Here is a 26,045-nt window from a genome sequence, read left to right as displayed (position 1 = left end):
GCCTCTGGCCTTTGTTAATCTTGTATTATTTTAATTTTGGTTTCTTGTGTACAATTTGGAAATTATTATGGCGTTCATTATCACTGAACTAGTATATATTTGTTTAGGGGCCAGCTGCAGGACGCCTCCGGGTGCGGGAATTTCTCGCTACATTGAAGACCTGTTGGTGACCTTCTGCTGTTGTTTTTTCTATGGTCGGGTTGTTGTCTCTTTGGCACATTCCCCATTTCCATTCTCAATTTTATTGATTCAATGTACACTATAGGATAATGAACAAAATATGCTGACGTAATGTTACTGTTGCTCCATATATGGAATGAAATTAATTCTAGGGATTCAGAGTTTAAAAAGTAACGAATCCACACCATTGGTTTGACTTGTAACTAACATTATTCCAGATTTAATATCAATAGCTATTGATCGAGGATTCATAATTCCATTATCCTGATTTAATACTGCCCTGCATGATTTGCCATCAGGTGCAACAACGACTATGTTATTACTTTTCCTGCAAGCAACATAAATAAACTCGTTTTTATCTAATGCAATTCCGAGTGGTGCCTTAATGTCCTGGTGTTTAAATGTCCAAAGTATTTCCCCACTCAATTTGTAGCAGGTAACTGTGCTTTTCAAAAAGCTAGTGCCGTAGATATTTTTCTTGACCAATGAAATGCAATGTACTTGAATTCCATTCAAGGTTTGTTTTGATTCGTCTAGAAGGTTCATGACAACGACATTTTGGACAGAAGGCATTGATATGACCAGAACTTGACCATCACTTGCGACTCCAGAACAACACTCTTTAGGAGTCTTGAAATATCTGTCAACCTGACTTCTGCCTATATCAACAAGGGCCACTTCACATGCAGCATAAAAGGAAACAGCTACTGTGCCATCTTTAACAAAACAAACACTGTCAGGTACCTGTTCAAATGACACAATAGATCGGATAAATGTCCCGTCATTTCTAAACATCAACAAACCCCTGTGAACACCATCAAGAGTTAAAAAATTGCAATCAGGTAGTATGCAACTATCGACAAAACACATTCCTTTTGGCACTTTGAGAGTCTTTGAAAACGATGGTTTTATTTGATCTATCGTTGAAATAGGAACTAAATGCTGAGCTTGATCTTTCCTTCCCGCATTTGCTAGAATATTACAAGGACGTGTGTCAACTGTAATTTCTCCAAATGATTTGACATCAAGTAGAATGGAATCAAAATCAGGTGAAGTTGTCACATGCAAGTTACGTTCGTTTAAATCAGGACCACGCTTTAAATCTTCCATGTAGTTCGCCTCTTTTGATGTGATTTTTTCGATTTCTGTTAGACCAACGTATGTTTGAAGTTCAGTTGCATATTTTGTCATATTTGAAAATTCGTTTTGCAATTTCCTAATCTGTTTTGCTCGTTTATCTACTTCGTGCAAGAGTCTCTCAATTTTAGATTTTAATTTTAAATGTTCAGTTTCTAGATCTTTAAGAAGTTGATGTTGTAGTTTGTTTAGGTAATCATCGATGGATTTACGCATGGCATGTATATTCTGAATTGCCTCGGTTTTCTGCTTTGTATTTGTGCTTATTCTGTTTCTCAAGTATTCCCCAATCTCATCAAAATTTTCTTTCAAATCCTTCAAATCTTTATCAAGAAGAGGAACCGCAGCTGATGATTTGACTTGTTTAAGAATGTCTGGTAATGGTTTCATGGTCTGACATGATTGATGTTTATCTGTGGTACAATGTACGCAGCAGGCGCAAGCGTGGAAAGAACAGTATAGTTCGAACTTTCTGTTATGGACTTTACACAAATTGCTCGTCGCTTTTATAAATGAAGGCAATTCATGATAATTCTCAGCTGATATTGTGTTATGGTCTTTAGATGATCTCGACCTTTTATGATGCTTCTCACATTCTACACACAGGAAGACCTCGCATTCTGTACACCATATAACTGCATCACTTGTGACGTCATCCTCTTTACAAAGAGAACAGAAGTCCTTACTTGGTGATGCCATTTTATATAATCAGTTCTGAAAATATAATTAATACTGACATTTGTGAAATCAGTCACATAACACTTGATATGTAGTCAGAAAATCACAAGACATGCTAGATTAAATATAAAAGTAATTGAAAACAAGACATTCTTCATACATATCTTGTTTATACAGCAAATATTATTCACAACCAGAACAGCTCAACGATAACAGTGTTGTATTAACTAGGCGCTAGAACAAAAAAAAATTGTGATGGCTCAAAATTTCCAAACTGTATACCTATAGATGACAAAACTCAATGTAAAAGCGAAACAGTTAATTGCAAAATTTCCTTTGCTTGATAAAAATAATCTTTTTATTCATTATATTCCATATTAAAACATTTTAGCAAATAGTCTGATCCGTAAGTATTTTAACTCAGATTATTTTTTTTTGTAAAAGTCATTTGTAGTTAAAAGTAAAACAAAAAAATACCGAACTCTGAGGTATATTCAAAATTGAAAATTCCTACTCAAATTGCAAGATTAAAAACTAAAACACATCAAACATCTAACGTCATTTTTCTGACTGGGTACAGGCATTTTCTTATATGTTTTGTAGTTAAAACTGTTCTAAATACCTGCACAGTATTCTGGAGAGGGGGTGCCTCTCATCCATTTCTTCGTTATTCTTTGTTTTAAGTTATATTTCCTTATTTTTAATTTGTCAAATTATGAATTGTTCTCAGCACGCCACTTTTTTTTGTTATAGTTACAAATTTAATCAAGGACAAATCTTATATATCACCCATTAACTCCTGTAATTATAAACCTGCCTTTTGGTCAAAGTCATATTCTAGTTTTTAACAAATCTTCTGGAAAAATGGGAAATGGGTATCCACTTTCTATTTGAACAGAAAAATTAACAAATGCACTTCTGTTATAAAAGAAGGACGAACTATACTAAAGGGACAGTCAACCTCATTAATCTAAAACAAACTGACAACGCCATGGCTAAAAATGAAAAAGACAAACAGACAAACAATAGTACACATGACACAACATAGAAAACTAAAGAAGAAACAACACGAACCCCACCAAAAACTAGGGTTGATCTCAGGTGCTCCGGAAGGGTAAGCAGATCCTGCCCCACATGTGGCACCCGTAGTGTTGCTTATGTGATAACAAATCCGGTAAATAGTCTAATTCGGTAGGTTACATTCATGAAAGGGAAGGGGATTGTAGTTACGACGTAAGGAACCTATTCGATATCATTTGTGAAACGGTTATTCCATAACAGTCAACCAACTCGTGATGGCGTCCGTAAAATTTACGAAGGGATGATTTCAACTTCACCATTTGGAACTCTTGGTTTAATAGCTTCCTTGTGAGCAGCAACCCTCTATCAAGAAAAACATGATAGGATATGCAAGCACGGGAATATCGTATCAATTGGGAGATATATACCCCGTATGCAGGTGCTGCTGAAATGTTGCTACTTAGAAATGGAAAGTCCACAATTTGAAAGCTGAAATCATCTCTTTTGTCGTAAAGTTATGATTTCAACCGACCCTCATTGTCAATTTCTAGATGTAAGTCAAGATATGAGGCCGACTTAACTGTATCTGTAGTATCCTTTATCTCTAGTTCGATGGGATAGATGCGTTCCACATAGTCACCAAATTTTGAATTATTTAGTAAAAGAACATCATCTATATAGCGGAAAGAGGAGTTAAAGGATTTTGGTAACGTCTTATCTTTCTTCCTAAGAAGTTCCTGCATGAAGTCAGCCTCATAATAATAAAGAAACAAGTCGGCAAGAATAGGGCATACTTTGTTTCCATTGGAATACCGACAGTCTGTTGAAAAACGCGTCCTCCGAACGTAACAAATATGCTGTCAACCAAGAAATCAACCATCTTGATAATATCAGTTTTTTTGTTTGAATCAGAGGGATCCTTTACAAAGTAGGATTTATCCCTCACTAAGACAAGATACTTGTATTTTCGTTGGCCATTCTTTTTTATGAATCAAAGTAATACCAGCTCTTTGAATTTGTCTTTTAGTTTGGAATGTGTATAGTTAGATTGACATTTCCCCTTGTAGGACAATTCATTTGGAATGAAGTGTATTCTTATCGACCGTAAAGAAATTTCAGTTATTTTCACCGAACGCTATTGAAATTGATTTGAAATTCTTACCTTAATTGTTGGTTTGGGCATAAAAAAAGACCGTACGTATAACGAGGAAGTAGAATGTCCAATAACTGGGACACTGATCCGAATAGTAAATAAGATCAAAATGTGTAGTTTGTTGAAAAGCTTGTCGATAGAACATCTCTTTTTATCATTTCACACTCACGGGATAAGATACATGCTTCAATGACTATATCCATTTTTAATTCCCCCTCTTTATCTTTCGTTTCGCCTTGCTCGGATTCTCTAATTGTATCAAATATACTGAGCACGGAATTTTACGTCACACATGAATAATCTTCTGTATTTGGGAATGATTGTGTAATGATTGTATAATTGGTCTTATACTTTTTTTAATTGTACCATTTAGCATATTTGACATCTGCCCGTGAATCTTAATTCAAAATAGACAAAAGTGCGTTTTATCGTATTATTTGTAATTAAGTTAAAAAGAAATGATTTGAAGTATTTTTGTTTTTAATAAGGGAAAATAGCATATGAAGAAGATATGTTTTAATTTGACTTTTTTAATGGAGTTGTGAGTCTTTAAACTTTAGAATCCAGTGAGAGTTACATTGTTGATATCTTGAAGAGTATATTTTACCAGTTTTTAGTAAATTTGGTTTTGAAATACATTTTAACGGTCTGCTAAATTAAAAAGATTGCTTTTGATGAGTACTGGAGCAAAATACATCTTAACAGCAAATTGATCCATAGGCCAACCATATGTTAACCTTTAGCAAAGTTTTTGTCAAACTTAAGATTGTTATCATTAACGTTCACAATTGATATCCTAATGTCATATTACTGATATATATATATTCAGTTTAACAACCTCTCCTATCAAATGTCTTCTTTATTACAAATCCTTAATGAAAGTTCTACCAATAAATATAAGGAATAGAAATATTCTGAAAAAACACCCATTACGACTACTCGTGCCCAGTCCTTTTTTATATCTAGCTGGAAAAAATATGATTTTAAACCCCTCCATACGTGTCCATTCCCCGTTTTCACGTCTTATTCAAGCAAGACATGATAACGGCTCAACACACCATTACTTTTATTAACGAATATTTTCTTTCATATTTTATTTATCAGATTGTATAGTGAACAGATTCATACGTATTGACTTTACCGATTGTGTCATCGTTTCTGTCATAGGCTGTAAATTTTTACTGTCAGATGCAATCATTACTGAAAAAAAACTTTGATTATAAACTAAAGAAATTTGTGATTGATTGAAAATATATGTGTAAGTACATGTATATCGTCATGAAGTTCAATGATGATCTAGGATTTTGAAAAGGGAAAGGGAGAACAAATCCCTAAAACTGTTGAAAGTCACCAACCGTAGAGAGTCAAAATATTTTACGACGATTTTATGCATAAAATGGTATGTTATCTAATCGATTGGGTATACGCCACTTTTCCCCTTTATCCGCCATTGTCATTACATTCTATAATTAGACTGCAATGATACCCAACAAAAATGTAATTAAATTGTCAGTGAGTCAATCAAGTTACATTTGTATATTCATCGACCTGTTTTCATCATCACAATAGAAATTGTCTTAAATACTCTGTTGGTTGTCTTAAAAGTGTGATAGCTGGAAAAGGTATTTGCTTACATACATAAGATCTTTGGACTCTCAGAATTTAATCTTGGAATATAGTGATAGCTCATTACGTTATGTATTTGGGCTACCTGCTTAGAATAGTGTCATCAATGACCCAGAAACAGTGTGTGTCTGAGAATTCACAAATTGCATAATAATGCATGATTATGAAGAATACCATGTAATCATAAAAAATATTGAGAGGTCTTCTTACATATCATATGTCTAATGAAGCTTTAATCTTACATTAATTGGAAACATTTGTAATCAACTTTTACAGAGTAGTGTTTTTGTAAAGTTTTGGCAGTATAAATATAAAAGGAAAAACATAATACTCTAAATGATAGTTTTTGTCAGACATTGTAAGAGGTAATTTCTTAAACAAGAAAAAAACTCGTATGGAGTTAATGAACTATCATGATTTAAGAATAAATGGTTATTCTTGTCAAAATGTTGCATTAAATCATTTTATTTAACTTGTATAATTAATCTCACTTGGACTTTATGGGTGTTATTCACTCTTATAATAAATAGATTGATTTTCACCGCATAAGAACTTTTTGCAACAGTTAAACTGCAATTTCGTTTAACAGAATCTAACAAACTGTCTACGCTTGGTTCAATTTTGTACTTATCAAGTTATTTTGGCAGTTAACAATGATAGTGATAGTTAATAGTATAAATTACCATGATTGTCAAAGAAGTGCATGATACTTCTTCAAAATGATAAGATGTAAGAATAAAAGGAGAGTAATCGAATAATAAGATTATGTAGGAAAGCAAAATTAAAAAAAAGACTTGTGGTTGTATTGCAACTATCCTTCATAGTTCACATGACGAAGAAATAAGCAATTTGATGTATCTTAAGATGATTTAACCATGAATACAAAACCTATACATTAAAGTCCCCACTTACAGGTTTCGACATAAATAAAATGAAATCAATCAAATAAGAAAACAAACTAATACATTGAACAGATATATTCGGTTATAGAGGGGTATTAGCGAAAATACCCATCCATACCATGATATATGTGACGACGTCTGACAAAATGGGCCGAGATGCGGTAAAACGTAATTTTGGCTATGACGTTGCAAAGTTAACGTCTTTAAGCATTTGCAAATTTATTTATTATTGACTAAAAACTATGTAACTCTACTAATTATATCGTGATAGATGCCTACCACGTGTGCGCTAATTGTTATTATCCATACTATTAAACGAGATGACCTCATTTTGTGTGTCGCTTCTCTTCCTTCCACAATAAATTAGTCATCATGTCTCTATGATCTTTAGGTAACATGGATAGTCGCATTTGACATCCATTCTTATGGTTATTCAAATTAAGTTATTTTGGGAGAAAAACGACAAAATAGGTTTCCAGATATTGTTTTCGTTATTAGACTGAATTTTAGTCATAGATAAGACTTCCGGTTTTAAACATGCACAAGAACAACCAATCGTATGTTACATTACAAAAATGAAAAATAAATAAGCCAATCAGAACGTTCTCCATATCTTGGTTTTTAGATCGCAAGAACCACAACTATTATACATCCTTGGAGACAAATATGTTTTCGCGTTTATCCACCTGTAAACTACGATTATACTACTATAATATACAGAGACTCTGTATTCTGTCTACCTTTTTCTGAAATATTTACTATATAAGGGGTCATACAAGTTGCATATATATTGAAATAAGTAAAACATGTGGAAACAAGAATGTGTCCATAGTATACGGATGCCACATCGGCACTATCATTTACTATGTTTAGTGGACCGTGAAATTGGGTAAAATCTCTAATTTGGCATTTAAATTAGAAAGATCATATCAAAGGGAACATATTTACTAAGTTTCGATTTGGTTGGACTTCAACTTCATCAGAAACTACCTCGACAAATACTTTCATCTAAAGCGGGACAGACGGACGGACGAACGAACGAACGAACAGACTAGAAAACATAATTCCCATAAACGGGGCATAAACATTTATTTTTGAACGTGAAAGTAGTGATTTGGTCAAAATGAAAGTAGGGTAGAGATTAAAGGGAGACAAGACTTATTCGGGACGTCGTGATTGGGTCTTTTTAAGCACGGGATTAATCTTTACGGGATGCGGGAATATTTTTTTTTAATTTGGGGATGTCGGGATATGAATTTCGTTAAAATACGCAACTCGGGATTTCATGTTTTTAAGCCCGGGATTTCGGGATCAGGGCCCCTCAGACCACCCCTCAAATGAGCCTTAGTCATTTATACGAGATTCAAATCCTACCATTGGCATATTGTTATGATATTGTAATTATTATGTTTATTTATGTTGGCCTAATTTGTGTTGTATGGCCTGATAGTTGTTTACCAAATAATCTTATAATTGTGCAGTTTAGGAATCACTGGAACAATCACAGAATGATTGGAATTTTCTAGAATGATCCTTATAAAAGATGCGTAATTTAAACTTCTACGTTATTCCAGAAACTTCCGTTGTAACTTTCCAGGATTTTCCACAATGTTCCATTATAGAGTGTTCTAGAATTTTCCATGAAAACACTATATATACAGACACTAAAGTTAAACTCTCATAATTAAACTTGGACATATACATTGATAGACATTAGTATTCACAGCATTTGGATTGACACTTTTATTCTACAAACAACATCATACTGGATTGTGACATTAGTAGTGAACGTAATATTCAAATTGGATTCCGAAAGATTTCCGGATACAGATAAAGATAACAGATTGGACTCATATTTTGACAGTTAAGTTAACAGTAATATTTGTGTAATACCTTTTGTAAACTTTTGTATATTAAATATTGTTAATTTTACTATTGATTTGTGTCTTTTGTTGGCTACAATTTAAAGGCGATTTCTGGCCGTAACAGAAATTGGGGGCTCGTCCGGGAGATCTTAAAAATATTTTATTCAAAATTTGTTTAGTATTTTTATTATAACTAGCCAACAAAATTCTACAAAATGGCATTTGATGCTGGTAAATATTTGAAAACGCCAGACCTGGAGAGTTTTGATAATTTAAAGAAAGAGGAATTAGTGTTGCTTGCTAAACATCTGAAATTAGATTTTAAAGTATCTATGAGAAAACAAATTATCAAAAATTTGGTTATAGACAAATTAGTTGACGCAGAAATTTTAGGTGAAGAGGCTCTTGAACTTAAGGTCGAAAATATTGACGCCTTTAAATTAAAACAGCTTGAATTAGAACATGAACTCAAACTAAAAGAATTGGAAATGAAGGAGATGGAGAAAAGAAAAGAAGATGAATTTAAATTAAAACAAGCAGAACTGGAAATGAAGGAAAGGTTGGAAATAGAGAGAAAAGAAAAAGAAGATGAATTTAAATTAAAAGAACTGGAAATGAAGGAGAGGGAGAAAATAAAAGAAGATGAATTAAAATTAAAAGAACTTGAAATGAGAGAAAGGCTATAGATGGAAAAACTGAAAATTGAAATGGTCAAAGAAGAAAGCAACACTAAAGTCCAGTCAAAATCAGATTATTTTGATGCAGCAAAAAATATACGTTTGGTTCCCAGATTTTGTGAAAAAACAGTCGATAAATATTTTCCACAGTTTGAAAAAATTGCAAATAATTTGAAATGGCCGAAACCATATTGGACTACGATGCTGCAAAGTGTTTTTGAGGGTAATGCCGCTGACATTTATTCCGCACTTCCATCAGAAAAAAGTTCTGATTATGATATGGTAAAACAGGAAGTTTTGAAAGCTTATGAGCTAGTACCAGAAGCATATAGACAGAAATTTAGATCTTATAAAAAGTTTGATTCGCAAACCTATGTGGAATTTGCTCGGGAAAAAGAAGATCTATTTGATAAATGGCTCACTTCAAAGAAAACAGATAACAATTTTGATAACCTAAGACAATTGATGTTATTAGAAGAGTTCAAACAATGTGTTCATTTTGACTTAAAAACACATTTAGACGACAAAACTGTTGGGACAATACATGATGCAGCTGTAATTTCAGATAATTATACCCTTTCACATAAAAGAAGTTTCAAGGGTCAAAATGTTAATACTTCAAGTGGAAATTACAAAAACCAAAGCACTGAGCGTACTAATGAATGTGAGAGTAAACCAGTTGCCACTTTAGGCATGGTTAAATTTGAGAACAATCATGACAAACCAGATGTAATTCAACCACCTTTTAGTTCTAAAACTATCGAAGAGACAGTTAGATTGAAAAATTCAGAAATTTTGTCAAATTTAGACTCAAAACTTGCACATCTGTCTTTTGATCGTAGAGAAGAAATAAAAACTTTGGTATTTTCTTTTAAAAATCTTTTTCCAGATGTGCCAAACAAAACTACTGCTGTTTGTCATGATGTTGATGTAGGAGATGCTTCTCCAATTAAGCAACATCCTTACCGGCTCAATCCACTCAAACTTGAAGTTATGAGAAAAGAAATTAAATATATGCTTGACAATGATATTATTGAGCCGAGTAACAGTGAATGGAGCTCTCCTTGTCTCCTTGTGCCAAAACCAGATAAAACCTTTCGTTTCGTGACTGATTTCAGAAAAGTAAATTCAATCTCAAAATCTGATTCCTATCCAATTCCAAGGATAGACGATTGTATTGATAACATTGGTCAAGCAAAATTTGTGAGCAAATTTGATTTGTTGAAAGGTTATTGGCAAGTTCCATTGACACAGAGAGCTCGTGAAATATCAGCTTTTGTTACACCAGATGGCTTATTTCAATATACTGTAATGCCGTTTGGCATGAAAAGTGCACCAGCTACATTTCAAAGAATGATCAATAATGTTATAAAAGATTTAAACTGTTGTTATGCTTATATTGATGATCTAATTGTATGTAGTGATAGCTGGGAACAGCATTAACACATTTGTATGATACTTTTGATAGATTGTCACAATCAAATTTGACTGTTAATCTTGGTAAAAGTGAACTTTGTCAGGCCACTGTTGATTATTTGGGGCATACAGTTGGCCAAGGTCAAGTGAAACCTATTATGGCTAAAGTGGAAACTATTTCCAAATTTCCTCCTCCTACAAATAGAAAACAACTTATGAGATATTTAGGCATGATTGGATTTTACAGAAAATTTTGTTCAAATTTTACTACTGTGGTTCAACCACTGACTCATCTTTTACGAAAAGATTCTAAATTTATCTGGAGTGAAAATTGTCAAAACGCTTTTGAAAATAGCAAATCACTTTTAATTAATAGTCCAGTTCTGATTACTCCAGACTTTGAAAAACAATTTAAACTTGCCGTTGATGCAAGCGATGTAGGAATTGGAGCTGTTTTATACCAAGAGACAGATGATAATGTTGAGAAACCTATATCATATTTTTCTAAGAAATTAGATAAACATCAGAAAAATTATTCAACTATTGAAAAAGAGTGTTTTGCAATGTTGTCAGCACTTCAACATTTTGATGTATATTTGAATCCCACTGTATATCCTATTCTTGTTTATACTGATCATAATCCTCTCACCTTCATGCATAAAATGAGAAACAAGAATCAGAGGTTGACTAGGTGTAGTTTATTGTTACAGGAATATGATGTAATTGTAAAACATATTAAGGGTAAAGATAATGTAATAGCTGATGCTTTATCTAGAGCTTATTAAATCACTTTGTATATATTATGTATTTTTGTTCATATTATTCATGATAAGGTTTTGTTACACTAAAACTTCTGTTAAGGGGGGAGGTGTTATGATATTGTAATTATTATGTTTATTTATGTTGGCCTAATTTGTGTTGTATGGCCTGATAGTTGTTTACCAAATAATCTTATAATTGTGCAGTTTAGGAATCACTGGAACAATCACAGAATGATTGGAATTTTCTAGAATGATCCTTATAAAAGATGCGTAATTTAAACTTCTACGTTATTCCAGAAACTTCCGTTGTAACTTTCCAGGATTTTCCACAATGTTCCATTATAGAGTGTTCTAGAATTTTCCATGAAAACACTATATATACAGACACTAAAGTTAAACTCTCATAATTAAACTTGGACATAGACATTGATAGACATTAGTATTCACAGCATTTGGATTGACACTTTTATTCTACAAACAACATCATACTGGATTGTGACATTAGTAGTGAACGTAATATTCAAATTGGATTCCGAAAGATTTCCGGATACAGATAAAGATAACAGATTGGACTCATATTTTGACAGTTAAGTTAACAGTAATATTTGTGTAATACCTTTTGTAAACTTTTGTATATTAAATATTGTTAAATTTTACTATTGATTTGTGTCTTTTGTTGGCTACAATTTAAAGGCGATTTCTGGCCGTAACAATATTAATCGGGCTCTCAAAAGGAAAAGCACTGATGGATTGTCCTAGAAGCACATTTTATTACAATAATGATGGTCTATAAGCAGTTTCATTTATTTCATGTTTGAAGCGGTGCAAATTTTTCATTAAATTTGACTTTTACCAAAAAATGCATTGTAGCAAAGGGGAAGAATAATTGTGATATAAGGCCAGACACACGAAAAATAATTGAATTTGACAGAAAGAAAACACATAACGGACTTTGGAAAAAAGGGAGAGGGCTTTTGATACCTTATATGAAATTCTCCAGTCATAATATCTTTTACAAAAATTCATCCTACAACAGTTTACAAGCTGTTTATGCCCTCGATTTCGCGGGTGTGCTCTAGTATATTTAAATTAAAGTCCGCAATATACATTTTTAACCTGATTCCGTATTTTATCCTTATCCAAAATAATTACTTCCCTTTCCGAAATCGAAAGTGGAAGTGAAATGTCATCGTACATGCGTCATGATTCAAGCTTGTTTTGTATCGTTTTGCTCAAGTATTCCATCGGAAATAACAGACATACAAGTCGACGAATTGTATTTTGCCCAAATAGAAAGTTCCTTAAGTGAAAATCTTAGCGATGATGACGGAGTGGTTGTTACCTTTGAGTCTGATGGTTCCTATTCAGAACATGATGATATAGCAAATATAAGGCAAAGAGAGGAATTTGATACATATTCACCGAAAGGGGTGAAAACATACAAATTCCTTGGAAATAAAAAGAATATGCGAAATATACATTGGCTACGATCCAATAAAAATATAGCACCTTATATATAACGTGTATAAGGTGTAGTTATAATACAAAAACAATTTATGAAAAATACAACAAAATAGAAAAGGGAACAGAAGAGAACAGCTGAAATTATTACAGGCTTCTGACTTGCGACATACATATTTAAAATATGGCTGAGTTAATTGAGTGTAATAATATTCAAAATCTCCTTCTAAGGGTACAATGAAAATAGAATAACAAAAAAAAAAAACACAATTCGAAAATCTGATATTTTTTTTTTAAATAAGATGATTTGATTATATTGCTGATAAGATCAATTTTTCATGAGTGCTGTCCTGCACCATGATTTTTGTTTAGCGTTTAACTGTTTTTACCTTTAGACCATACTTTTGAGATAATTTTATTTAAAAAATCATTAAATGACAGTAAACTATTTAAGGAGTTTTATAGATATTGTATTAATAAGTGATCATTTGTGTAGTTACATATGCAACCAATTTATTCATGTTGCAGCAGCAGACTATATCATGTATATATACTAGATATTTGACACCTAAAAGTTGGATTTTCCGACAATAAAACATAAAGAACATGTACAGAAAAGGAATGTGTCAATGATAACTAATGTCAACACAAACAGGACTGACTGCTGGGATGCTGATACTCTCGGGTACGAAACGTCTACCAGCAGTTAAATTTATTTTGTAAAATATTGATATCATTTTAAAAAGAACTCAGTAGGTTGAATTGTATCATAAATGTATTATCCCTTTTGTTCAAGGGTGAATGTTGACATTGACTATGTAATATGACACATTTCCTAATAAAAATCATATGAAAATGCTATCTTAACAGTCGTAGTTACAAATAGATTTACACAAACAGTCCAACATGTCAAAAGTAATACTATTTGCAAGTAATGCTTACCCTAGTACATGTAGTAACTGAGCTCGTATGGTTTGATTACAAAATGGCGTAAAAGGAAGTAAAATGTCCAATATCTGTGTCATTTCCCATACTATTTATAATATATAAAATTTAGATAACCATTGCAGCTATTTAACTTCAATAAAAGTCTGAAGCCCTACATTCACGTTCTTTTAAATACACAGAGTCGCGCTATTAGACAATACTATCTATTGTAAATATATAAATAGTATTTCAAGTGTGGAAGAAAGCGATCGATATCAAAGGACAACAAAGTCATAATTCGAAAATATAATATCTATTAGTAAGCATAAAAATACAGTTTTAACAATAATTATTTATTACGAAACTCTGATTTTGAATGTTTAAAATTGATCATTGTTAACTAATGAGAGATGGCCAGGTTCTGTGTTGATCACCTTGTATATCTGCATATTGCAAGTTATAAGGTTTAAAATAATAGTCATTGATGACCAAAACTATGTAGAGCGTATCCAGAACCCTGATGACTAAAGTGAAACCAAAAGTAAATATGAAGTCTTGGTTTTGAGGTGGGATTAAGGTCTGTCTTTCATTTCTGTCATGTACAACTATTTGACAACAGAAACCTATAAAAGTTATAACATGTATAACTTAATGATTAAACTATCAATTAATTTCACGTCGTTGGTTGTATCTAATCTTTTGTAACAAATATTTTGAAATCAAGGGCAGATAATTATTTTGAATTAGAAAGTATAATTTGTATTGTAGGTTTTTTTTCTAAAAACAAAGTCTGTAACGCCCTGCTTTTTCATATTTCGAAAGTGTGTATGACAAGCGGTTTTCTCATTGAATATTAACCAACTCTATCAATATCTGGATCAAAAAACATATTTTTGAAGATAAATACTGATAGTTAGCAGGACATATTACTCTCTAGATATACAATGACAAAAATATTGAAGGTTGTAATTTTTACCAAAACACAGTGAATCACAGAACTGCTCTATATCAGCAAGATTGACATTTAACTGAGTCCTCTTGTGTGCAAGTAGACTAACTAATTCTCTTAAATACCATAAATAATAGGACTTTGAGGATTTCATAATGCTGGAAGTTAACAACATTTGACAATAGTCTTTTTTTCCTTCTTACCCTTTTGTTGGGCCTTTAGTGGAACGATGATATAGATTGTATATACATCGTAAGACAAGTATGACTGTTCCTTTATTTGTTCGATTTTCGCAAACATGTGAATCAGATGATTTCTATTTGCCTTTATCTCCCTCCATTAGTTTCAATGACTGCTGACATTTGTAAGCCATCGTATTTTATCATTATTTGGTTCTGGAATCTATTTTCTTCAAATAATTTGTGTAGATCCCTACATGGAATGAAGGTTAAATTAAATTTTGACCTATATCAATATCTATGTTCCAAGATTGTGTTCAAAACAATATCTAAGAAATCCTGACCAAAACACTCTTTAATTTTTAAGCTAAAGCTAGCAGCTAAAACTCTGTTTATTCAAAATTTTGAAACGAAATTTGCATTTTCGTTTTATAGGCAAGGCGTCCACATACATTTCGTTTTAGAATGAATGACCTTCAAATACAAGTACCAATGAACATTTCATGTGTTACTGTGTGTAGGATAAACCAGAAAAGTGAGAAATTATTACATGACAGTAATTGTGTATGGGATACACAAAAAAATTGAAATGAAAGTTGAGATATCAAGGGAACATTGATCTCATTTGAATAAAATGTAACTTACTCAAATAAGTCTTGTGACATCTACCTTTAGGGTAAAAATGACGGACAAATAAACTATAGCTAGCCTTTAGGGCTTTTAAAAAATACACCATTGCGGTAATGTCCGAAGTTAATATTTATATTGATTTTCTCTTGAAAAGCTTTTTAGTGAATTTGGATTAATATTCTCTAAGCGAAAAGTGGAATAGTATATACTGTAAATTAATTCCAAAGAATGAATATCAAATATGAAACGTTCAACCACTGCTTTTAAAAAATCAATAAGATGTTTCTGTTTACAAAATGGTTGTCAAGCATGATGTTGATGATTGTATTCCCGTCCAGGAAATATGGTCCCTGATAGATTGGTTAATAGGCATAGAATAAAAAGTAAAAAACATAAAAACAAAAAACCTAGGAAAATCTAAAGGTCCTTTATCACATGGCAAAACCAAAACATCAAACATATCAAACGAATGGAAAACAACTGTCAAAATTGTGAATAGGTATTACCGTATGTAGAAAATGTTAGAATGTGATCGATAAAAATTCAAAATGCATGAGAAATATGTATGAAAACTGATTAGTACAACATTTCAGATTAAATGATAAGGAGAAAAGAGGCAGCAACATTTTAGGATCAGGAAAAAAATATGACCTTGTAAGGAGTTACAAATTATTTCGAAAATGTCAGGCTCACCAAATATTTAAAAAATTAGGCTCATTAAATAGTAAAATGAATTCAGGGTCTTGTAGAATATAGAAAAATTCAGACAGTCTCATGAAATAGCTAGTTAAAATCAGGCTTACAAAATATTTAGAAAAAGACAGACTCTCGTATCTTTTTGGAAACGAAAGTCTCTTAAAAAAAATTAGTAAAATTCTTACAACATATTTTCAGGCTTAATTTTATGGACGTCATCACGAGTTGGTTGACAGTTATGGAATAACCGTTTCACAAATGATATCAGATATGTTCGTTACGTCTTAACTACAATCCCCTTCCCTTTCATGAATGTGAACTACCAAATTAAACTATTTACCGCATTTGTTATTATATAAGCAACACGACGTGGGCCACATGTGGATCAGGATCTGCTTACCCTTCCGGAGCACCTGAGATAATCCCTAGTTGTTTGTGTGGTTCGTGTTGTTTATTCTTTAGTTTTCTATGTTGTGTCATGTGTGTTATTGTTTGTCTGTTTGTCCTTTTCATTTTTAGCCATGGCGTTGTCACTTTATTTTCGATTTATGAGTTTGACTATCCCTCTAGTATCTTTCGTCCCTCTTTTACATGTGCTATAAATATTTTCGTAGAATCTTATGTTTTAACAATAATCACCTTACTGATTGTAGATTCAAGTTTCTCTTTAATCTATAAATGCATTGCATTAATTTAAGAAACCATTTGTCTGTGATTGTTTGAGTTACGAGTTTATCTTTTTTAATGACCACAAAATTTAAGGTAGTCATGCATCTATTGTTCTATGCATATGTATGAAATGTTTATAGCTGAAGCAAATATCGAATTCTTTTGAAAGAATTCAAATTATTGAGATTGTAAGATTCAATCCATTTACTTGATGCATAAGACAGTATTTATCATTTCTTATGTTTGCATTAATGAAAAATCTTGAATGGAATTACCAAAAATATTTTTGAAAAATAGAAGCTTGATAGATAGTTTTTTTCACATAGTATATTTTTGATTTATTCAGGAAATTACCTTTTCCCTAAGGACCTGTGTTATCTGGTATAATTTTCTGAGTATAGAGTTGTTGCTTTGTCATTCTGTGCATATAAATCAAATCATTTCAGGATCATAGATTTTATAAATATTTTATTATGTTTTTATCAATTAAAGCATATAAACATGACACACATACACATGTAAAATATATACAATACCATTATAATAAATACATTATGATTGTTGATATTGTTGATATTTTTCATAAAACAGATCAAAAGAAAAAAGTAATGAAAATAAAAAGTTAAGTTTATAAATAATAATAGGTAACAGATAGTATAGGAGTGAAAAATGATGAAGAAAATGAAAAAAATAAGAAATGTTCCTGTTATATTCCTATCTTCATATTGTTTTAATCTTTAAATGTTACATTTTAAGGAGGATTTTATCATAAAAATTAACAATATATTTATTTCTGAACAATTGACAATACAGATCAAGAAGAAAATACGAGAATTAATTATATAGTCTCTAAAATAAATGTTTGGTTAATAGTCATAATTTTTTTTTATAAATAGCATTTTTTTAAAGCGTCACACACATAGTTAAATTCAGTTATTTTTCAATTTTCATACAGCTATCATATTCCCTAATCTATACACATCCTTAAGCTATATTTTCATTGCTTGCAATGAGATATTCGTTTTTAGCATTGAGAATTAAACATATATTTCATATAAAGACAATCATATTGTGTGGATTAGGGAATGCCTTGGAAAAGTCTTCTCCAAAAAGAAAGTTTAATTCAATCTTAAAATTATTCCACATGAAAAAAAAAACAGTTATCAATATTCTGTAGAAATCTTTGTACAGTGAAGAAATTCTAAAAGAGATTTTCTGTAGACTCGTTTTCTGTTTAAATAAAAAAGAATCATCAGTAAAACTTATTTTATCTAGATACTGATTTGTTGCAATGTTTAATCTGAATCGCAACCACTATAATCTTTTTTTTAACAGCAAAAAGGATTCTGAAAACAGTTTTCCAGTTCAGATTTTGCTCACATTGAATCTTAACCCATGTTAATTGTAATGAAAAAATAACATTTTTCTAGTCAGTACAATGTACATAGTATTTGATCTTTTCAGAGGTTGAATAATACTTGTAGAACATGCGAACATGCCACTGTGAATTTTTATAAAACATATGTTTTAAAAATGTGATAGTTTTGCTCAAATTGGTCAAATATACATGTCATTACAAAAACAACGCAATAGCACCCCTTCCATAGACTAAGTTGGTACAATAAATTACGTACAAAGTGATTTGTACATTTTTACACTCGGGGTGTCAAGATTGCCCAAAAAAGACTTTCATACGGTCGGTCTTTCATTTGATAAATTCTGACACCTCTCGTATCTGAAATCTTTGAAATAGGCCTTATCTTCAACATAAACAATAGGCAATGAAACAATATGATATATAGGCAATGGAACAATATAAACCATACGCAATGGAACAATATAAGCTAATGTCAGAATATACTCTATATGTACTGTTAAAATAGATAATATCGGTAATGGTGCAATACAAAATAAAGGGTAGTGAGTAATTTTAACTATACGTAATGACTCTATATACACAATAGGCAATGACAGAATATACACTAAAGGTAATGACTATATACACAAAAGACAATGGCAGAAAATACACCTCAGGCAATGGACCACTATAAACTATACACAATGGAACAATATAAGCTATAGGCAATGACAGAATATACTCTCTATGTAATGGTACAATATACATTATAGGTAATGGTACAATATTCACTATAGGTAATGGTACAAAATACACTCTAAGTAATGGTACAATACATTGTATATACTCAAGGTAATGACTCAATATACACTCTATGTAATGACTTAATATACAGTCTAGGCAATGGAACACTATAAACTAAACGCAATGGAACAATATAAGCTATACGCAATGGAACAATATAAGCTATAGGCAATGACAGAATATACTCTATATGTAATGGTACAATAAACATTAAAGGTAATGACACAATATACACTATAGTGTAATGAGTAATATTAACTTAAATAATGACTCTTTATACACAATAGCTATATAGGCAATGGCAGAATATGCAATATAGATAATGGTGCACCGAACACTATAGATGATGGTTCAATATACAATATAGGGTATCGTACAATTTACAATATAGGTTATTGACAATTTATAATGCAGGGTATGGTACACTATACACTATAGGGTAATGAGTTAAAACTAGAGGTAATGAGTAATATTAACTATACGTAATGACTCAATATACACAATGGGCAATGACATTATATGCACTTTAGGTAATGGAACAATTAACACTATAGGAAATGGTACAATTCACAATATAGGTAATGGTACAATTCACAATATATGTAATGATTCAATGTACACTAGCTACAGGGCAATGAACAATATATTCCTATAATAATGTTACGGTTGCTCCATATATGGAATGAATTTAAATCTTGGGATTCAGAGTTTAAATAGTAAAGCATCCTTACCAGCGGCTCGACTTGTAACTAACATTATTCCAGATTTCATATCAATTTCTACCGTGGAAGGAGCTTCGATTCCATTATCGTGATTTAATATTGTCCTATTTGATATGCCATCAGGCGAAACTACAACTATTTTATTACTATCCCTGCAAGCAACAAAAATAAATCCGTTTTTATCTAATGCAATTCCTAATGGTGCCTCAAGGTCCTTGAGTTCAAATGTCCATAGCATTTCTCCACTCAATTTGTAGCAGCTTACTGTGTTATTTATAACGTTGGTGCCGTAGATATTTCCCATGACCAATGAAATATTGTGAAGATTGATTCCTCTCAATTTTTTCTTTGAATAGTCTTGAAGGTTCATGACAATGACATTTTGTGTTGTAGGCTTTGCTATGACCATCACTTGACCATCACTTGAAACGTCACCACATGGATGAGAAAATTTAAAATTTCTGATAACCTTTCTTTGGTCTATATCCACCAGGGCCATTGCAGACGACTTATAAAAGGAAACGGCCACTGTACCATTTTTAACAAAACAAACACTGTCAGGTTCCTCTTGAAATGACACAATTTGAATAAATGTTCCATCATTTGTAAGCACCTCTAGATTATATGAATGGCCCTTGTCATCAGCTATACCAAGAGCTATTATATTACCATTAGGTAGAATGCAACAATCAACAAAACGAAATCTTTTTCCTGTAGGTACTGATAGAATTTTTGAGAACGATGGCTTTATTTGATCTATCGTTGGAACAGGAATTAAATACTGAGCTTGATCTTTCCTTCTGGTATTTGCCTTAACATTACAAGGACGGGTGTCAACTGTGATCTCTCCAAATGATTTGACATCATGAAGAATGGATGCAAGAATGGGTGAAGTTATCACAAGCAAGTTACGTTCGTTTAAATCAGAGCCACGCTTTAAATCTTCTATGTAGTTCGCCTCTATTGTTGTCATTTTCTCAATTTCTTTCAGACCTACATAGGTTTGAAGTTCTGTTGCATTTTTAGTCATATTTGAAAATTCGTTTTGCAATTTCCTTATTTTTATGGCTCGTTTATCCACTTCGTGCAATAGCGTCTCCATTTCAGATTTCAATTTTGAATGTTGAATTTCTAGATCTTGGAGAAGTTGCTGTTCTAGTTGGTTTAGATTATTATCGATGGATTGACGCATGGATTGAATAGTCTGAATTACCTCGGTTTTCTGCTTTGTGTTTGTACTTATTCTGTTTCTCAAATATTCGACTATCTCATCAATATTTTCTTTCAGATCATTCAGATCCTTTTCAAGGAGAGGAACAGCAGCTGATGATTTGACTTGTTTAAGAATTTCGGAAAATTGTTTCATGGTCTGACATGTTTGATGTTGATCGGTGACACAATGGACACAACAGGCGCATGCGTGGAAAGAACAGTACAGTTCAAACTTTCTGTCATGCACTGTACACAGATTGCTCGTCTCTTTTATAAATGAAGGCAATTCATGATAATTCTCAGTCGATATTGTCTTATGGTCTTTAGAAACTCTAGACCTGTTATGATATTTCTCACAGTCCACACAAAGGAAGACCTCGCATTCTGTACACCACGTGACTGCATCATTTGTGACGTTATCCTCTTTACAAAGAATACAGAAGTCCTTATTTGGCGACGCCATTGTATGTATTTTTCCTGAAAATATAGGGAATACTGACATATTTTCCAATAACTATTCAAAACTTGGTATTAAGAAACTCACAAGACAGAACAGATGAGGTATATAAGTAAAACAAAACGAAATATCTTTAGCATATATCTCTATTTTACAATGTAAATTTTTTTCACAAAGTAGAACCAAGCATTCTAGTCTTCTAATATATTTTATGATGGTATGACACTAAACACCTAAAAGGCGGGACTGTGCTTGATATTCATATGATGCAGACATAATATTTCAATAAGTATAATTGAGATCTGGAGCTGGCATGTCAGTAACTGAAAGTAGTATCTCCGTTTTTTTTATCGTTAAAAAAAGAAGAAAATATTTACATACTAATTTATTACAGAATCGGAACAAATATATCGAATTTTGTATTCATACATACCTCATTGTACCTGTGAATAGCGTATATTATTCGTATTTAAATCATTATTTGATCTGGTAATTTCCAAACTAGGAAGAGATATTAGTACAATAATAGTAAATTGATAACGGAAAGTGTGAACTATATCCGGAAACTTGTTCTTTTCAAACAAGCTAGATAATACCAGAGACATATATTATATGTCTCTGATAATACATATCGATAAATAAGAATTTCATATATACTTACTTATTTACGATTAAAAATGAAATATTTTTAATAAAGTTTAAATGAATTGTAATGTGTTATTGATAAACAGAGAGAAACCGTAGATTTCTTGTAAAAATAAAGAGACCCTTCACTAGAATGCTGGACTAGTGAAGTGAATTATTAACAGCATGCAATGTATTGTTGAATAAAAAAAAAGCTGGTAGTATCTTATTAATTCATGTATCATTGTCATTTTGCTTAGTTTTATTTTTGTTGTTACCTATTCTGACATCGGACTTAGACTTCTTTTAAACTGAGTTTGTCTGTGCCTATTACTGTGTGTATGTTTATTTACATTGGCTAGAGGTATAAGATGAGGGTTGAGATCTCACAAAACATGTCTAGGTTGAACAGTAGCAAATATATCTGTAACAGAAGGGGATAGGTGTCGACACCTTCTGTTACGTGTTTGTCTAGTTCTTTGTTCATATAGTATTATCAGGATATCTGATATAAGAAGTAGGCTGAAAAAAAAAGAACTCATTAATTTATAGACAATAATACAACAATGAAGTACAATAACAAAAATACCGACCTCCGAGGAAAACTCTAAACGGAAATCCCTAAGCAAATGGAAAATTAAAAGCTCAAGCACATCAAATGAATAATGTCATATTCCTGTCTTCAATAGAAAAAAGTAGATTAAACCTGGTTTTATAGCTAGCTAAACATCACACTCGAATGACAGCCGCATAACATGCCATTATATTGACAACGATTGGTGAACAAATCAAAGACATAATAGGTAAAAATTTCACAAATAGTGGTACAGTTTTCCACATTGTATCATAGTCCTAATCACTATAAAACAAACAAATATGCCGACAAAGAGAAACAAAAAGGAATATAGACAAACCACATGAACAAAAACGAAAGAAAAAAATAAACAGTCAAATAAAATTTAAAAAAAAATAATAATACAAAAGTAAATTTAAAAAACGAAACGGTACTAAATAAAATCAAAAGGAAAAGATGTTCATGTCAAATAAAATAAATTTAAATAGTAATTCCAAAGATTAAGCTTGAAAAGTAACTGTAATTGAATGCATATACTGCGCGTATTTTAGCAATTACCGTATCAAAATAATGTCAGTGTCTTTGTTTTTGACTAACTCGAGTGGAATTAATTGATGTTACTGTTACACTGCCTGTCTCCAATATCCATCGATTCAACCCCTCGCCCCTGGAAAATTCGCATTATGCCACTCTTCTCCCTCAGCGTGATAAGGGAAACCAGAATCAGGCCTATTCTTCACCTTTCGGTAACAAGAGTGACATTCTACACGCAGGAGCAACTCATGATTAAGTGATAAAAAGAAACTTGTCACTTTCAAGAATATATCAAAAGATGTGGTGTTGAAGAGATATTGAGTAATTGAATATTTATCAAATAAACAAAGTAACATAAAACAGGCTTTGCTCATTGTTGGCCGTACGATGACCTATAGTTGTTAATGTCTGTGTCATTGTGGTCTCTTGTGGACAGTTGTCTCATTGACAATCATACCACATCTTCTTTTTTATACACTTTTATAATTTACAAATTATTAAACTAATGCTACTTTGTATATTAGTTTGTCTGGATGAAATTAAACATAAACAAACATTTACTTACGAAAACAATCATCGGAAACTACAAAGGGAGAGCACCCAATTCATATATAATTAAATACATGGCGGTCTAGAGAGGGATTGTCTTTTATTCATTTCTGTATTCCCCATTTTTAGGCATTGTATCTTTATTTTTGATTTCGTTAGCAAATTATGAACTGTACTCTATTCTATATTTCAGCACGCAACTTTTCTTTTTATATTATTTTCTATTTTGTTAACCCCATCTAAGACAGCTGCAAATTTTATTAAAAAAACATGACAGTTAATATATCGTTCAACAAACAACTGGTGTAGTTACACATCCGCTGTAAGGTCAAAGTCATAATTTGTTGTGTATCAAATCTTCCGGAAATGAGTATTCACTTTCTGTTTCAACAGACAAATTAACAAATGTATGTCTATTATAATTATATTGGCATTTCCCACTTGTTCGCCCCTTAATTTTGAATGAAGTATATTTTATTTTATCGTTTAGAAGTATATGGTGAATTTTTACCTAACACAACTGAAGTTGATATGTAATTTTACCCTAACAGTTTGTTGTGTGAACAAAGAGAAAATGATATACAGGGAATAAAATGTCCAAGTTCTGGAAAACTGATCTGAAAAGCTTAAGTAAACAAGATAAGTTGTAGCGTGTTTTAAAACCTAGCCGGTCGCATCTGATTACTATACTTTTATCAAGTATTGTGAGGTTGTATTGTATATATTTACGCGAATAATGGGATTTGATTTATATTGCTATAAGGATAACTCTTATTTTGACGCTCGTCGGCGTATATATAAAATTTAATCCTGGTATCTATGATGAGTTTATTTACAACCACTGGGTCGATGCCACTGCTGGTGGAGTTTCCTCCCGATGTATCACGAGCCCAGTAGTCAGCCCTTCTGTGCTGACAGGAATTATCATTGATATGGTGAAATTTATAAATTAACTGTTAATAAAACTTTATACTTTTTGAAAAACAAAGGCTTTTCTACCTCAGGAAAAGATTGTCTTTGGCAAAACGTTTAGGAATTTTGGTCCTCAATGCTCTTCAACTTCGTATTTTATATAGCCTTTTTAACTTTTTTGGATTCGAGCGTCATTGATGAGCTTTTTTGGAGACGCACGTTGGTGTACAAAAGCATTGAAAGAACCGTACAGTTCAAACTGTCTACCATTGGTTATCAACCAATTACTCATCACTTGGAAAAATGACGGTAATTCTTCATTTTTCCAAAACGATTGGGATTTGCAGTCCATACAAAGAAATATCTCACATTATGCAAACCATATGACTGCATCACTTATGACATTTCTTCCTTACAAAGAGTACACAAATCATTACATAGCATTTGATATAGAAATTTCCGATATATTAACGACCGACTAATGTCTGCTTATTTTATACATTTTGTAATAACCAAGTATTACATTTAAAATGTAAAAAAAGTCACGAAAGTAATATAGTGGGAGAACATCATCTATATAGTGTAAAAAAAAGAAGGTTTCCATGACTAGGCCAATTGTTTCACCAAGCGTTACATAAACGTTGTCATCCCAAGAAGTAAAGTATCTTCGAAATAAAATTTTCCGCGATTTTTCTGTAGGAACCTGGAGTGTGTATTTTGTACAAAGTACAATTTATCCCCCCAAGCCAAGACTTGTATCTACGCTTGCAATTTCTTTTTAATGGAACAAACTTGACCAATTCTTTCATTTTGTCTATTCTGATAAATATATGATAATGTATGACAAAACAAAAGTGCTGACTTGTGGGCGTGTTATATTCTCGGGATCGCAAAGACTACTGTAACAGTAGTATTCCTAAAACATTCACTCTGTTCCAAATCGATATATTTCAAATGTTGGTGTTATTAAAATTATAAATTTCACCAGCACCATTGTTCAAGGTTGAATCCCGACTTTAAATAAAAAGTAAAATCACAGAAATACTGAGCACTGAGTAAAATTCAAAACGGAAAGTCCATAATAATGTCATAACCAAACGCTCAAACACATCACATAAATGTGATACTCATTTCTATCTTATCACTCGTAGTTTCAAAACGTTTTACAATAGAAATGCAATATGTCTAAATGGTAGAGGTTTAAATAATTCTTACCCTGATAACTATGTTTGTATATGTTTGGAACGGAATTCGAAGACGAGAGTAAAATGTCCAATATCTGTCAATAATGTAAAAGTTAAGATAATTATAGAATTACAGATATCTCTTACTTAGTAATCTATATCACGGCTGTTTACACAACATTCTTTCGAT

The 26,045-nt window shown here is 31.8% G+C and overlaps 2 protein-coding genes across 4 annotated transcripts; both read right to left on the bottom strand.

Annotated features, from left to right (window-relative positions):
- Positions 1 to 336: 336 nt before the first annotated feature.
- Positions 337 to 2,016, bottom strand: LOC143055240 (uncharacterized). Its single transcript, XM_076228373.1, has one exon. It carries the CDS (start codon positions 2,014 to 2,016, stop codon positions 337 to 339), a length of 1,680 nt encoding a protein of 559 aa, XP_076084488.1.
- A 16,422-nt stretch (positions 2,017 to 18,438) lies between these two features.
- On the bottom strand, positions 18,439 to 26,017 carry LOC143055436 (uncharacterized). 3 transcript variants are annotated; one of them, XM_076228580.1, is made up of 3 exons: positions 25,887 to 26,010; positions 22,381 to 22,624; positions 18,439 to 21,498 (listed from the first exon to the last, which is right to left on the bottom strand). In XM_076228580.1, exon 3 carries the CDS (start codon positions 21,482 to 21,484, stop codon positions 19,790 to 19,792), a length of 1,695 nt encoding a protein of 564 aa, XP_076084695.1. In that variant the 5' UTR covers positions 21,485 to 21,498; positions 22,381 to 22,624; positions 25,887 to 26,010; the 3' UTR covers positions 18,439 to 19,789. The 3 variants fall into 3 exon arrangements, with proteins under 3 accessions (XP_076084695.1, XP_076084696.1, XP_076084694.1); XM_076228581.1 differs by lacking the exon at positions 22,381 to 22,624 and having other exon boundaries at positions 25,887 to 26,017; XM_076228579.1 differs by lacking the exons at positions 22,381 to 22,624; positions 25,887 to 26,010 and adding an exon at positions 21,912 to 21,992.
- Between the last annotated feature and the right edge of the window lie 28 nt (positions 26,018 to 26,045).

This window comes from Mytilus galloprovincialis, chromosome 12, assembly GCF_965363235.1.
Source record: "Mytilus galloprovincialis chromosome 12, xbMytGall1.hap1.1, whole genome shotgun sequence".
Classification (NCBI taxonomy): Eukaryota; Metazoa; Mollusca; class Bivalvia; order Mytilida; family Mytilidae; genus Mytilus; species Mytilus galloprovincialis.
The sequence above is the reverse complement of the archived record's forward strand: the minus strand, read 5'-3'. Positions and strand labels throughout refer to the sequence as shown.